The 16,877-nt window shown below is 31.6% G+C and overlaps 1 protein-coding gene across 1 annotated transcript in view; it reads left to right on the forward strand.

Moving 5' to 3' along the window:
- Positions 1-16,877, forward strand: part of LOC143075494 (leucine-zipper-like transcriptional regulator 1) — a 28,896-nt gene that overhangs the window by 3,894 nt on the left and 8,125 nt on the right. The window contains exons 2-17 of the mRNA XM_076250924.1: positions 621-803; positions 1,237-1,299; positions 2,626-2,682; positions 3,314-3,393; positions 3,971-4,079; positions 5,056-5,191; positions 5,863-6,002; positions 6,451-6,597; positions 7,469-7,523; positions 8,593-8,703; positions 10,245-10,337; positions 10,668-10,754; positions 12,444-12,567; positions 14,696-14,760; positions 15,921-16,037; positions 16,697-16,865. Coding sequence (XP_076107039.1) covers positions 658-803; positions 1,237-1,299; positions 2,626-2,682; positions 3,314-3,393; positions 3,971-4,079; positions 5,056-5,191; positions 5,863-6,002; positions 6,451-6,597; positions 7,469-7,523; positions 8,593-8,703; positions 10,245-10,337; positions 10,668-10,754; positions 12,444-12,567; positions 14,696-14,760; positions 15,921-16,037; positions 16,697-16,865 — 1,699 coding nt within the window. The 5' untranslated portion in view covers positions 621-657. The remainder of the gene's footprint in view (positions 1-620; positions 804-1,236; positions 1,300-2,625; positions 2,683-3,313; positions 3,394-3,970; positions 4,080-5,055; positions 5,192-5,862; positions 6,003-6,450; positions 6,598-7,468; positions 7,524-8,592; positions 8,704-10,244; positions 10,338-10,667; positions 10,755-12,443; positions 12,568-14,695; positions 14,761-15,920; positions 16,038-16,696; positions 16,866-16,877) is intronic.

Genomic DNA, 16,877 nt, shown 5'->3' on the forward strand with positions numbered 1-16,877 from the left:
GGACGCTGACGAAGACGGAATGTAGAATCCCTAAATCTTTCTTTTTCAACAAAAGTTGAAGGCTCGACTAAAAGGGTGAATATTGCAGTTTTCTGACAATGCTTTCAGCAGTTATCATGACACTTTGGTGACTGGTTTATATCTACAAAGATATACATGTATGTAATAACCTCTCTCCAGTTTTTCATGAATTTCTGACAAGAAATTAGGAAAGTAATTGAACTTTATTCTGTGAAAAAGCGAAGGGCGTATCATGCGCTCATGGCTCAGCCTGTTATTAAAGTAACAGTGTTTGCCACTTGAGATGGATTGGGTTCATATATGTGCTACGGTCTATAAAAGCAAGAAGTGTTCCTAACTTCAAACTATTCTTACAAACTATTGGTTTCTGCCATGACTAACAAAATCCTGAAATTCCCACCTCAATAAACTCCCTATATCCAATATATCATGTATATACAAAATATCTAGATGGAGACTAAAAATCCAAACAATTGAGTAAAAGCCATGAAAGTATCACAATTCATTCTTATTAAAACAAACAAAATGCAGCCACACACTTTCATTTGACTTACAAAATGTATGAAATAACATCATTAAAACCTGTGTCTTTTTTTCAGAAAAATGAAGCATTGAACAATTGAAGAAAATTAGCCAATGGCAGTGGCTAATACACCTGGTTTAGATTTAGACCATTCTTGTTGGCCAGAAAATACAGAAGGTCTTACATTAGACTTTGGGCCATTTGAAACTGTACACAGATGGACACGTATGCCAGAATGTGATGAATTTGTTGGAGCCAGGTATACTCACTGCATCTATTGGCTTGATAATGAAAATCTACATATCATATTTATTAAATACATATCATATTTATTAAATACATATCATATTTATTAAATATGATAACTTCCAATAATGTATAATTTTACTCAAAAATAACACCCATAAGGGTCAAGCAATAACAAAAGAAATACATACAACACATGAACAGTTAATTAAAGATGTAATATATGTCAAAAAATTCAGGAGTGAGACAAGGAATATCTTTATATTTTATTAATTAATTAGTAATAAGTTGCAATATCCAAATCTTTCACGGACTGTCTCAAAATCATTTGATAAGCTCCCCCCCCCCCCCCCCCCCCCATTTCAAATTGGATTTAAAAAGCTTAAACAATGATTTTTATATATTTTGAGAGTGTCCAAAATTTTATATTTATCATTTATTTTCAGGAGAAGTAAACATACAGTAGTAGCTTATAAAGATGCCATCTATGTATTTGGGGGAGACAATGGGTAAGTCTGGCTTGTGGAGGATCATAAACGATCTGTGAATATGGATAATATGAGATGTATGATTAAATTGTATTCCCAAAACATGCGTTAATCAAATGCTAAACATTCAAGAAATTAGGATGATTGCCAATGAGACAAATATCACCTAGGTTCAAATGAAGTGGATGTAAGCAAATATAGGCCACAGCCTTCAACATGAAGTAAAACCTATACCCTATAGTCAGGCTCAGCTATAAAAAAAAAAAGCCTCAAAATGAAAAATATGAAGAAAAGTTATGGTCTCACTTATAGAGGCGGTGTTAAACATGTTGTAAGGGTCAACAGTTGTGTTACAGTACAATATACATGTAAGAGCAATTATAGAAATCAGTTGTAAAAGGCTTAACTCATCAGATCAAAGCAGAAAAAAAAATCTAACAAACAGACCCGACATGGCAGAGAATTTATATACATTATTCACAACAAAAAAGACACCAAGTACAATATGAGAGATACCTTTATTTACAATACTACCACTAAGGGTCACTTATGCATGGTCCCACAAAATTTGAGGTCATTACATTCTAGAATAAGATTACCTGCATCATATCTAAATTTCTGGGTTCAGTAAACAACATAACTGTTGACTCTGCAATTCTATTTGCAATAAGTTTTCTACAAGTGAGGCCCTCATGGGGGGGGGGGGGGGGTCCTAGTAATCACATAATCACCATTTTTTTGCCAATATAATCACATAATCATTAAATATTTGCTTATCTTTAGTAATCAAATAATCATAAACTAAAAATACAGTCCTAAGTAATCAAATAATCATGAAATATTTGGCTTAATAATCAAATAATCATTAAAAAATCGGCCAAGTAATCACATAATCAAAAACCCCATGAGGGCCCTCACAAGTGCAGCTTAATTTCCAAACCAAATTAGATTGATTGATTAATTGTTAATTCATAGTGACATGTAAATATATGTGTTCTTGTGCATTTTATATTTTATGTTGGACATAATTTTATTACCCTTTCCTGCTCACAGGTAACAAAATATGTGTCAGATATTCTTTACTATTTTATCAGATTCACTATAAGCATGACAATGTAAAAATTACATGAGATTTTACACATGAACTGCACCATGTAGTTTTATAATTATATTGTATTTGATACATGAACGTTACAATGTAATTGTATAGTTACATAAAATTTAACACATTAACTACACAGGGTAATTTTATGATTACACCAAATTTGATGCAAGACATGTACAATGTAATTTCATAAATACTTTTGACTAAACACATTAAATACACAATGTATTTTATAATTACAGACATACCATGCTCAATGATCTCCTGATCTTCAACATCAAAGATAAATCATGGGGAAGGTAAGATATTCCATCATAGCAGTATTATTTTTCTTTTGTGAAAAAAAGTAATGAGATTGAGACTAAGACAATGAAGGCATGCTGCTTCAAGCGATGATGTTGTTTGTTTCTACAATTTGTGAAAGATTGTAACCTCATACAAAAGTTAATGGTTGTATCTGACAGTATAATCACTTCTCATTTTCATATAGACTTTTGCATAGCTTACAGGTTTAAGGTTTTGATTTGGTCAGTTTAATGGATGCCACATTTGGTAAGTATAGGGTTTTGTATGCAGTTGTATTTGCATACCCTCATCTCATTACTGTGTTAGTTCCCCTCCCTTCATGATTCATGATTCATTTATAGTTTAGAATTTAAACCATTTCAGAGGCAGATTTAGGGGGATGGCCCAGGGGTCCCTTGCCCCTGTTTTATGGGAAAATTTTGGTTGATTATATAGGGAATCACTGAAGAGTGACGCAAGCGGGCCCCCTCTTAGGCAGTTATTGGGCCCAAACTTATTAAAATGTCTTGATCCGCCACTGCATTTTACATACAGATGATGTCTGTCAACAATTAATTTATATACATATTAAGAAAAATTGGAGATAGCTTGAATGGAATTAAAAATGTATTATTTTCCTTATAGGGCGTTTACAACAGGATCCCCACCAGCACAAAGATATCACCATTCTGCTGTCGTTCACGAAGGGAGCATGTTTGTTTTTGGTTAGTACATATATGTAACAGTTTTATGCTCATAAAAGAGATTCCAAATACACACAATTCTACAAACATTTCAACAATAATCCCATGCTCTTAAGGTGGTACCCAACACTTTAACTAAAATTAATTTGGCTCGTTTAATTTTCATAAAATTTTGACAAAGTATTTACTATGACCCTTTGACAAAAATACAAAAATTTCAAAAAATTTGAACCAACCGTTTAATCAGAAAAATTACACTGGTTATATAACAGTTTGACAAACACTTATTTTGATCATAGAGAAGCTTAATATTCCCTTTACAACACAACGTAATTAAAACGTTTAGCTGATTTTACAGAGTTATCTCCCTGTAGTGTTAGGTACCACCTTAAGCTTTCCTTTATATATTCAGCAAACTCCTTTGTAAAAAAAAAAATAGTGAAATTTCTACATGAGTAGTATTGAGAACCTCTGTGAAAGACTTTATATTTACTTTGAAACCCCAAAGCCTCCAATACATTAAAACATGTTTTAAAGATAGATTTCTTTCATTATGGTTTTAATTGAATCTCATGTTTAAATGTATTTCTCTCTGTAGGTGGTTACACAGGAGATATACATTCAAATTCTAACCTGACCAATAAAAATGATTTGTTTGAGTACAATTTTGATAAATGTCAGTGGTTAGAATGGAGGTTTGAAGGAAGGTAGGTTGATTTATTTCATACATGCATACTATAATCCTTGTTTAAAAAATCCATGTCACAATCAAAAATCAAAAGTCAAAGGAACTCCTATATAAATTAACTATCAAGCTAGGATTGTCAGTTTTCTTACCGCAGGATGGTTTTTCTCCAGACACTCCGGCTTCCTCCACCAATAAAAACTGACAGCCACAAAACAGCATTATAGTGTTATAGTGGTATTAAACACCAATTAATCATAAGCCAAAAGGGCAGACTACACAACTGCCAACAGAAACAGGCCATGAATCATTAATCAAAATTTTCCCAAAGAAAAGCTGTGAAGAAATTGAGTGTCCTAGAAGACAGGGTTCTCACTAAAGATTTTTAAGAGCGAGTCCAGGGACTTGTCATTTTTGGCGATGGTGAGTCCAACAGCAAAAAGAAGATATTTTATTGCAATATAATGTAAATATTTTATTCTCCATGGCCTAATAGAGCAATAAAATGACATTAAATTCAGAGGACTTTTAAACTTTTGCTATAAAATGATGATATTTAATATTTTTGTTTAACTGCGTTCAGTTTATACAAAATATTTTAATCTTGATGCATCTGTGGACTCACCAGTTTTGAAAATGGTGAGTCCAGACAGATTTTGATGAGTCCAGGACTCATGGACTCGCCTTAGCGAGAACCCTGAGAAGAGTTAGAAAATCCTGACTATCTAGTTTTAACTAGTGTTACAAATAAAAAAATCTTTATATGTATCAATTTACAAATTTGATCAAACATTCATGGAAAAAGGCTGAAGTCTTGGGAACAGGACTATGGCTCACTCTATGAAATATATCTGTGTTCTCCAAGAAAAATACACGTTTAAAAGAGATTGAAACAGATAGATTAAATTCAAATTCATATAAAAGATAAAAATTAAATGATTGTTCAAAATGTCTTTAGTAATTATTTCTAAACTTTAAAAGACATAATTTTTTACCAGGAAACCAGTAGCTAGAGCTGCCCATGGAGCTGCTGTCTATGGATGTAAGCTATGGATATTTGCAGGATATGATGGGAATGCTAGACTGAATGATATGTGGACTGTGTCCCTGTCTGAAACTCCTTTTTGGGAAAAAGTAAGCACATAGCTGATATCATGTATCATTTTAATATTGAATTTAAACACTTAAATTTTTTATACTTTTTCAGTGAAAAAATCACATTAATTGATTGGAAGAGAGTGTTGGTTTTTTTTCAGGTGGGTGTACCTTAAGAATTTGATCACATTGAATGATTATAAATTATGGAATATCAAAGTGTTTGCTTCTGACTACCTAGATATTGCTAGGGGTTCTTCAGTAATTAGTTAGTTTTTAGTAATTTTTACATTAAAATAAAGATTGCCTATAGCATAGGCAAAAATCAATCACTCTGATTTTCATCATTGAGTGCTATATTTAAACATAATATGTGAAAAGTGTTTTTTTTGGTGATGGTGATAAGAGACAGTTGGAATACAAGTCTAAGTCTTCGAAGTATGTGTTTGATTTGTAGACTCATTTCTTTAGTTTAAACCATTTCCTGACAACTGGGTTCCTGCTTAGCGTTAGAGCCAGGTAGATGACAGCAATACAACACTCAAACAATATTGGCTGTGAATTGTACAAATACTTAGACACACCCTGTAAATGTAAATGATATATCATTGAATTCATTGGTAAACCAATTTCTGCATCCTTTGTTTGTAAACTTACCTCATTTGCAGGTAGTGAATGCTCATTTAGTATTATTGTAATGTTATTCGTAGGTAAATCAGAAAGGGCATATACCACCAACCTGTTGCAACTTTGCTTTAGCTGTGGCTAGGGATTCCATGTTTGTGTTCTCTGGACAGAGTGGTGCTAAAATTACTAATAACCTATTCCAGTTCAGATTTAATCAAAATGAGTAAGTGATATATATGCATAAAGTATATTGGATGTCCTTTGAAGACTACACATGCATGGCAGTACCATCAGACATTTATAGGACATAAATCTGTAACCGGAGTTTGGATATACATGTATGAATTTATTTCAGTTCATTGACCTATATTCTCTTTTTCTATATTGACTTAATAGATTTTCTTATAAGTAGTTGCTGTATTTTTACAAATACTTTAGAAATGTGTATAAAATTTGAAGGATAGCTCTTTTGTAGCCTTCTTTAAAAAAAAATTACATAAGTGCTTTGGAAATGGAATACATTTATTTAAGTAAGACTGGGGCTATTCAGAAATTTAGAGAATTCATAATTGAAGATGACAACACTGACCAGAGGTTTAGAGTTTAAAATCCGCCATTTCTTTTAATCAACCAATGCTTGATTTGTTGCAACTAATTATTTTGTTATGTAGATGGACAAGAATCTCAACAGAGCACATATTACATGGTGCCCCACCCCCACCAGAGAAGAGATATGGTCATACAGTAGTGGCCTTTGACAGAAATCTGTATGTTTTTGGTGGTGCGACAGGGCAGACACTACCTAATGATTTACATTGGTAGGTACAAATTGGAAAAAATATTCAATTTGGGTTTATTGTATTAAATATATTCATTATTTATAAATTTTCACATATTTTATAATCATGTATTTTCATATCTCAAATTGTTGTCAGAATTATACTTTCTTTAAATAGCTATTATTTTATTGTCAACATGTACCAGTTCCTGTATTTCAGTTATTCTAAGTTTCAAATTACTTATTGTCAATAATAGCATAAAACCACCAAGAGGAACATCAAGATATCAGTTAGATAACATGATAAAATTAATGTAAAACCCAGAAGAGAAATTATCTTAAGGATGTCTGCTTGTCATGTTTTGGAATTTTTGTCAGATTTTCAGAATCCTCTGGTTTTATCCATTTGAATGCCTTAAAAAAAATCCCCATGAACCCCCATTGTTCTTTTTATAAATCTTTTACATGTATAATTATAAGTCATTTGTAAAAGTCTTATAAATTTTATTTATTTTTTAATAGTATTTGAGAACTTTAACTGGTCAATGATAAAGCAATGAAAAATCAAGAGAGAATGTTTTCCCGCCAAAATTCCAATGGCTAATATCTCGAAAACAAGCACATTGACCCCTATATTTTTTTTGCTTTTTTCATTCCTCAATTTATTCCCTATCATTACATACTAGTTTTATGAAAAGTTTTTTATTTCGATACTGAGCAGCGAACATCCTTAAGAACAAAAGAACCAACTGTTCAAATATGAAAGCATCATCCTTTCCATATACTAGGAAAGATTTAATATTAGCAAAATAACAAAACTAAAACAAAGATAATTACAGGGAGTAAACTTTCTCTGATCTTAAGCAGATATTGATTATACTATTATCTATATGTTTTATTTATAATTTCAGTTTTGATTTAGATTCTCAGACTTGGTCTGTTATTTACCCGTCCTCTAATAGTCAGGTATGGTATATAAGAATATATTAAAACAAATCTACTACTGTATTTGCTTTTTTTATTGTATAGATTTCAAGATTTAGTAAAAGTTTAATCTAAGAAGACTTAAAGATGATTCATTTAACATCAGAATCTGACTGACGAAGGATATCTGTTATCCGAAATATTTATAAATAATTACATTTATAGTTCCTTTTTATATCATTGGTGTTGTTATGTACACTTTTTAGGCGTTTATATATATATACAGCTCTTAAATCCTTAGCAAAATAAAAGAAAATGTAAAAGTAATAGAGAGGTTATGATTTGAATACCTTATGAAACTAGAATTAAACTGAACAATATGGACAACAAATGGGTAAACTGAATATCTTGAAATCAAGACATATAAAGTAAAGTTAAGTATATTTATATGATGTAATGAATAAATACTTATAGAATAACTAATCGAAGAATTCAAATAGAGAAAAATATTCAACGCGTGACCGAACAACACATTTTAAATTCACGAATGCGCGTAGCGCATGAGTTAATTATCAGTGTTGTTCGGTCACGAGTTGAATATTTTTCGAAATTTGAATTCTTTAATTAGTTATTCTTTTTATTACATTGGCAAATGGCTTTTTTTTTTAAAGAAATTAATGTAAAACATGTAAGGAACTATATCTTTTTTCTACGCAAGCCATTCACAATTTGTTTTGATCCGCCGTTATTGACGTCTTGACAACGCCTATTGTTGTATGACGTCAGAGAGTGAAATAACCACGTTTATTTCTCATGTGAAATTATCGGTTTTTATTTAAACTGGGAAATCAATGTAATTTATTGCAACCAATGTAATACTATGTATTCATTATAATACATTGGGCACTAATTTTCATAAATTTGTTAGTTATAAGTTAGCCACAAATATAAATGATCAATAAAGTACCATTTATCAAAGTCTTGTGTACTGAATTTGTCAAAACCATGAAATTAAGAATCCACAAATATTCAGATTTAGCTAAATCCATGATATTGGTACTCACAAAAAAAATATGTATCCAAAGTATAATAATTGCTGTATTTATTGCAGGTTCCTACTGGTCGACTGTTCCATGCTGCCTCAGTAGTGGGTGATGCCATGTATATATTTGGTGGGACAGTAGACAATATTGTCAGAAGTGGAGAGATGTATAGATTCCAAGTATGAAATTGTACTTGCAGAGAATAATTTTCTGTAAAAAAAACTTAGTTGAAACAATGTTGAAAAATTAGAGATAAAATTGCATTCTCATGGTTGAAGGTTGTACTGTGACCTACAACTACTTTATCTTTGTCATTAACCTCTGGTTGATATTTCTCTCATTTGCAATCATACCACATCTACATATTTTTATAATGAGAAAAAACTTCTCCAAAAAAATGTATGTCAGAGCAATTTTTTCTACACTGACATTTTAATATGTTTTTGATATATAATATTCTGCAAACCTCTTTTTAAAGTTGCTTCATATATAATTGTATTGTTTCATAATAAGAAATTATAAATGCATATTTTACAATACATAAATACACCACTTGGAGACAACTCTTTCAAATTTAAAGAAATGGGAGACAACTCATGTAAAATAAAAGAAATAGGAGATAACTCATGCTAAATTGAAGAAACTAGAGACAACTCATGCAAAATTATTGAAATTAGAGACAACTCGTGCAAAGGAGTAGGTCTGGTAAGGGCCGATTTTGGCCTCAAATTTCAGGTTCATCTAACGAAAGTTTTTGGACACTTTTTAAACACTTAAGTGTCTATTTCAATTGATAAGATTAGTTTATGTGAAAGATTTTAACTGATTTACTCTTTAAAAACGCTCTGATTCCAGCTTAAATATGAAAAATCTATCAAATATGCAAAAAAACATCACTTTTCAGATGTTTTTGTCAAAAATGAAAGTGGCCGCATCCGTGTTCATCCTCAACCTTTATATATGTTTTGTATTATCATCAAATACAACTTACATTTCAATATTACGAATGAACACAAATGCGGCCACTTTCATTTCAGTTGGAAACCATCTAAAAATTAACAAAAATGTTAATTTTGAAGATTTCAGTAATTTAGCATAACTTAATGATGCTAGAACGCTATATTTGTGCATTGTATTGTCAAAAACAGCTCATGTTTATGTAGCAGAAGCATTTTACTTTCCAAAATATAGCTTAAAGAGTACATTTTCACAATTTTCTAAAACTGCTATATTTTGGGGCCAAAAAGGAGTGTTACTGAACCTACTCCTTTCAAATAATGGGAAACAACTCATGCAAAATGAAAGAAATGGGTGACAACTCATGCAAAATTAAAGGACATAGGAGAAATGCAATTTTTTGGATTCTCAGTATAGGGAATTTCCCCAAAGATTGTTTTTCATCTTATTTGATTCTCATGCAGAGGATTTTTGTCTGAAATTTTACAATTATTAGTCACAAAAACTTAAGCACTTTTCAGGAAATCATTGAACCTGTAAAAATGCCATTAAGTGATATTGTATCTAGTTGTTATTCTCTATGCCATGAAATAATTAATGAATAGTAATTAATTTAATGAACTTAAAAAGCACCAAATAAAATCTACAAAATACCAGGTAATTCCAACAGATAAACTTCATTCAAGTTCAGTTTTCATTAATTGTTTTTGTAGGTATCTTTAAAACCAAACCTATATTCAATGTTATATTTTTCTTTATTCAGTTTTCTAGATATCCCAAATGCACATTGCACGAAGATTATGGAAAGTTGTTGAAGAATCAACAATTCTGTGACCTAATATTCATGGTTGGCAAGGTAACCCTTTTCATATGTTATATTTACTTTAAATTAAATTTCATATTACAAAAAATATCATGTACCATTGCATTTAAATAGTTTGTTGAACATTTTTGGTTTGTATTTAGAAAAGTTTAAACAAAACAATCTCATGATTAGTTGTTGAACGTTTTAAAACTTTTAGGAAAATACATGAATCAGAATAATTTATGTATTCAAAGCTTACACATTTTATTGTTGAATATAGATAGTTGATACTATAAACGTTAAAGTTCACATTTTTCTGATTGATTATTTTTGTATTGTATAAAGATGAAATCATATGTTGTCTTGGTTATATATTTTTAGGATAATGTGGAGATCAAAGCCCACATTTCTGTGGTGGCAGCCAGGTCATCATGGCTGGAAGAGAAAATCAGGAATGCCAAAGAACAGGTAATTGATGAAAGCTACAAAATTGTACTGATTGGAAAAAAGAGGAGAACGAAACATTTTAGTATTCATGCTTTTAAGTATAAAGATATAATTAAGACTGAATTTACAACAGTCTGTGTTTCTTATAAAACATTGTTTCTGCTATAGATACAAGTAGTGGTATTAGTCATGATGTTGCACCATATCGCTCACTAATTTTTAGTGATCAAATGGTTAGTTATGCTGGTCTTTTTAGTGATCACATGGTTAGTTATGCTGGTCTTTTTAGTGATCACATGGTTAGTTATGCTGGTCTTTTTAGTGATCACATGGTTAGTTATGCTGGTCTTTTTAGTGATCACATGGTTAGTTATGCTGGTCTTTTTAGTGATCACATGGTTAGTTATGCTGGTCTTTTTAGTGATCACATGGTTAGTTATGCTGGTCTTTTTAGTGATCACATGGTTAGTTATGCTGGTCTTTTTAGTGATCACATGGTTAGTTATGCTGGTCTTTTTAGTAATCACATGGTTAGTTATGCTGGTCTTTTTTTAGTAATCACATGGTTAGTAATGCAGTATATTTAGTAATCACATGGTTAGTAATGCAGTATATTTAGTGATCACATGGTTAGTTATGCTGGTCTTTTTAGTGATCACATGGTTAGTTATGCTGGTCTTTTCAGTGATCACATGGTTAGTTATGCTGGTCTTTTTGGTGATCACATGGTTAGTTATGCTGGTCTTTTCAGTGATCACATGGTGAGTTATGCTGGTCTTTTTAGTGATCACACGGTTAGTTATGCTGGTCTTTTCAGTGATCACATGGTGAGTTATGCTGGTCTTTTTAGTGATCACATGGTTAGTTATGCTGGTCTTTTTGGTGATCACATGGTTAGTTATGCTGTCTTTTTAGTGATCACATGGTTAGTTATGCTGTCTTTTTGGTGATCACATGGTTAGTTATGCTGGTCTTTTAGTGATCACATGGTTAGTTATTCTGTCTTTTTGGTGATCACATGGTTAGTTATGCTGGTCTTTTTAGTGATCACATGGTTAGTTATGCTGTCTTTTTGGTGATCACATGGTTAGTTATGCTGGTCTTTTAGTGATCACATGGTTAGTTATGCTGTCTTTTTGGTGATCACATGGTTAGTTATGCTGGTCTTTTAGTGATCACATGGTTAGTTATGCTGATTTTTATGCCCCACCTACGATAGTAGAGGGGCATTATGTTTTCTGGTCTGTGCGTCCGTCCGTCCGTCCGTCTGTCCCGCTTCAGGTTAAAGTTTTTGGTCAAGGTAGTTTTTGATGAAGTTTAAGTCCAATCGACTTCAAACTTAGTACACATGTCCCCTATGATATGATCTTTCTAATTTTAATGCCAAATTAGAGTTTTTACCCCAATTTCACGGTCCACTGAACATGGAAAATGATAGTGCGAGTGGGGCATTCGTGTACTGAGGACACATTCTTGTTTGGTGATCACATGGTTAGTTATGCTGGTCTTTTAGTGATCACATGGTTAGTTATGCTGTCTTTTTGGTGATCACATGGTTAGTTATGCTGGTCTTTTAGTGATCACATGGTAATTGATGCTGTAAATTCTTAATTCCACATCCAAATCTAACACCTGAAAGTACATGTATTACATTTTTGTCTCAAACTTATAGAATTTCGTTTACGATTAATTTCAATTTTAATATTTCAGAGAAGTCAAGAAGACATCCAGTCTACCGAGCCAATCACAATCTACCTCCCAGATGCTGATCATATAGCTTTACAGATGGTCCTGTCTTACATATATACTGATAGAATACTCCCTACACAAGATGGTAAATAATAAACCTGTGGTATTATATACATTTGATACTCTTGATGAATCAAATATGTTGTTTAATTTACATTTAAAAAAACAAATTATTCCCAGAGGCCAATTACCAAGGTTTATGTTGTTTTAAAAGACAACAATATATCCTACTGTAGTCTAAAATCGGTTGTCTTGTTAGTTCGTTAGGTATTTGTGTTTGAACTTAACACACAGGGCAACTACACATTGACGTCACTACGCTACTCCAAGCGTAGAAAATAAGTGCAGAATACGTTTTTATGCTCCACCTACGATAGTAGAGGGGCATTATGTTTTCTGGTCTGTGTGTCCGTGTGTTCATTCGTTATTCCGTCTGTGCATTGGTTCGTCTGTCCCGCTTCAGGTTAAAGTTTTTGGTCAAGGTAGTTTATGATGAAGCTGCAGTCCAATCAACTTTAAACTTAGTACACACGTTCCTTATTATATGATCTTTCTAATGTTAAAGCCAAATTAGAATTTTGACCCCAATTTCACGGACCACTGAACATAGAAAATGGAAGTGCCAGTTTCAGGTTAAAGTTTTTGGTCAAGGTAGTTTTTAATGAAGTTGGAAGTCCAATCCACTTGAAAACTTAGTACACATTTTCCCTATGGTATGATCTTTCTAATTTTAATGCCAAAGTTGGATTTTTTACCAATTTCACGGTCCATTGAACATTTTTGCCAGATTTCCCCGCAAAAAAAAGCCCAACCAAAATGAAAGGAAAACTAAATGAAAAAACAATGTCCATGCCATAATTTTCTGCAGAAATATAGAGTAGGTTAATAAAAAACAATTTACATTTATTTTTCAAAGAAAAAAAAATGATTCATTATAAAAAGGTCGATATTCTGACCATCATGACTGTAGTTAAATATTCATACAAAATTCCATTGATGTCGAAAGGGCTGGAAAAAAATGAGGTTTCCTGTTGAATAAAACCCCAAATTATTGCAAACTATTTTAAAGAAATATCCCACATATTGCCGTAGACTGAAAAGTCACCTAATTGACAATAGAGCAATTTGATTGGGTAGAACGATTTTACATCACGTGATTTTGACGCCATTGGAATTTGAATGTAAACAAAACAAGGTCAGTAGATTCAGTATGGGACAGCATCGTACATTGAGTTACTGAGAAACAATTATGAGTTACCAAGCTTGACAATGCATGGTAATATTTAATCAAAGATAAGTCTACAGAAAAAATCAGAAAAAAATGTCCTTAGGTGAACGACTTATCAACTTAGCCGGATACTAAAACCAATTGTACATCAATCATTGGACCATGTTTGTTCATGAGGTTAGTGTGTTGATTACCTATCTTTAACCCTTTTGTGTGCTGTTTTGAATGACTATTGGTAATACATATAGTATGCTTAACACAACACAAAGTGCTTTCCTATTAAAAATCTAGCATACTTTGGATTTATTGTTAAATGTGAGATATATAGATTCCATCACATCAATAAGTATGTTACAATATTTCTTCACTCAAGACGGTAAGATTTAATATTTAAAGCGTGAGTCATAGTGGTGGAATCTTTTTCTCTAATGTATTTTATCCTTCCTTTTCAAGGATTTACAGAGAGTTATGTTCTTTATATGTGAAGTCAGCAAGCATGGTTGACTTTTTTCATGACGTCACAATAGGAAATGCAGAAGAAACAAAGAAAACTTGCTGTCATAATAACAATATTGACCAATCATTTGCCGATAACAGATATTTCACTAGTGATGAGAAATATTTTTCACAAATGATCAAGAAATGTTACAAAAGCACAAAAATTAAAGAAACCAATTTTTGTTGATTTTGTCGGATAGGGAACCACAAATTGAAATGTTCAGTGAATTACAAATGCTCTATAGGAATATATACTGACAAAACACAAAAATAAAATATCAATGAATTAACAAGTGTTTTCAATCCACAAAAATTAGTATCATTTAAACACAACTAAAGAATCAATGGTAGTATGTCATTACAGTACAAACCATGTTTGACATGCTTCCAACATCTCATTCTAACTTTAGCTGAACAGTTGTCTGCTGAATGTTTGACTAAAACACAAAATAATGTTCAGAACCAATATCTCTGTTTATTATTACAGGCCAAGAACATAATAGTAATGAAGTGATATTAATGATGATGGATGTGTATAGATTATCTATTAAGGTAAGTGGGGGCAATACATTGTCAGAATTCTTGAGAACTCTACTGATATTATATGGAAAGCAGAATAGACTATCTAGCTTTTACCCCTATACACACATGATACATGCTTTTTAGAATGCAAAGACAGGGAGCTTGAACAGTAGACTTATGCAAATCATATACCCAAAATGTCAGATAAATATATATCCCATTTCTTGATATATTCATTTAGACGATGACATATTAACATCTCATTGATCTGCGCTTTGAAGCATAATTTTCCTAAAACATTTTGTACTTTTATAAATGGAAAAGAAAACATTTGGGACATCCATCCTTGACACAAAATCAGTATATGCACTGGAAAACACACAAAATGAAAAGGAACATCATTTTGTTCATACCTGTATAAAGTATGTAGACTTTGGAGGTCTACCCAAATGTTCACAAAAGTTAAGGATGTCTGCTTGTCATGTTTGGGAATATTTGTCAGATTTTCAGAATTGAATGCCCAAAAAATCCCCATGAACCCCCATTTTTCTTTTTATAAATCTTTTACATGTATAATAATAAGTCATTTGTAAAAGTCTTATAAAATTTTATTTATTTTTTCATAGTATTTGAGGACTTTGACTGGTCAATGATAAAGCTAAGAATTCAAGAGAGAACATTGTCCCACCAAATTTCTAATGGCTAATATCTCGAAAACAAACTTCATGAAAAGAAATCAGTTTCTGTGTTAATAATAAAGCATCAAATATTTCCCGTGAATATTTTTGTAAAAAGTCCATGTAATATTTTCTACTTATCACAATATTTAGCTCTTACAATATAACATGCTGCTTTTGTATTCCTTGTATTCAAACAAAAATCAAATAACAGGTAAACCTATAAGTTATTTGTATGTCCCCCTGATCGTGAAGTGGGGAATTAAGTTTTACCCTTGTCCGTCTAAAAGTTGTTTCACTCTCTATCTTTAGTTTGCACCAACCAAATGTTATGAAACTGATACACAATGCTTATTACCACAAACACAGATCAAGTTTGAATTTGGGTGGCTCCACATTTTCCTTTACAAACGTAAAAATTTATCTATTTTTTCATTTCCTTTCTTTAACTAATATGTTCTTGATTATATTTGTATGCCTAAACTTTTTAATATATTTGTTATATCTTTTCAGTTTCAAATGGGAAGATTAGAACAACTTTGTATACAGTATTTAGAATCTTGTATCAACCATAAAAATGTCTTAGTTGCTCTCCATAATGCTGCAAAACTGAGTCTGGACTCAATTAAGGTTTGTACATTAATGATTTAGTTTCATGACTACCAATTTTCATTTGAGATCTACAAGTCTGTTACAGAGTAATTAAAAATGTTATGATCCTTACAGTGTAGGAATTATAACTTACCTATAACATGTGCCCAATGGGTGAAATGTCTTTAAAAAAAGTTTATATACTAAAACAATGTTACATATGAAAAAGATCATTGGCTGTCTTTGATTTTATAGCTCATTTTTCTTGGTGTTTACATTTTAATACTTTTGTTCTGAGATGAAATTATATCCCTTGATAGTGCTTTTTTTTTTTATCTCAGGTGTAAAGAAGGTGGGGTTCATGGTTTAAAACTTGTTAAACCTTATGTCTGTATGTCCATCCATCTGTCCATTTGTACATCTTGGTAAATTTCTGTCAAACTTTTCTAAGGAACTACAAATAATAGCTTCCTCAACTTTGTTATCAGGCTCCATGTAACACATTTCCAATTCATTGCTCATTGACTATCTGTTTCATAAAAACATTGAAATAGCTTCCTGATATTTACTATCAGGCTACATGTCAGCTTGCCATACTATGTGATAGGGTTTCAGATTTTTACTCTTTTGTTAACTGTATATTTATGTATTGTTCTTTCACATACTGGCCATTAATGAAATTTTCATTACATTTACAGGAATACTGTTTGAAATTTATAGTAAAGGAGAGTAACTGTAACCAGATTGTAAATAGTATGGAGTTTGAATCTCTAGATAAACCATTGATGGTAGAAATTATCAGGAGAAAGTTATCTCCCCCTCATTCTGTCAGAATATTACCAGAACCACTGCAGGATCAGGTCATGGGTAAGAGTTATT

Source organism: Mytilus galloprovincialis, chromosome 5, assembly GCF_965363235.1.
Source record: "Mytilus galloprovincialis chromosome 5, xbMytGall1.hap1.1, whole genome shotgun sequence".
NCBI classification, from domain to species: domain Eukaryota; kingdom Metazoa; phylum Mollusca; class Bivalvia; order Mytilida; family Mytilidae; genus Mytilus; species Mytilus galloprovincialis.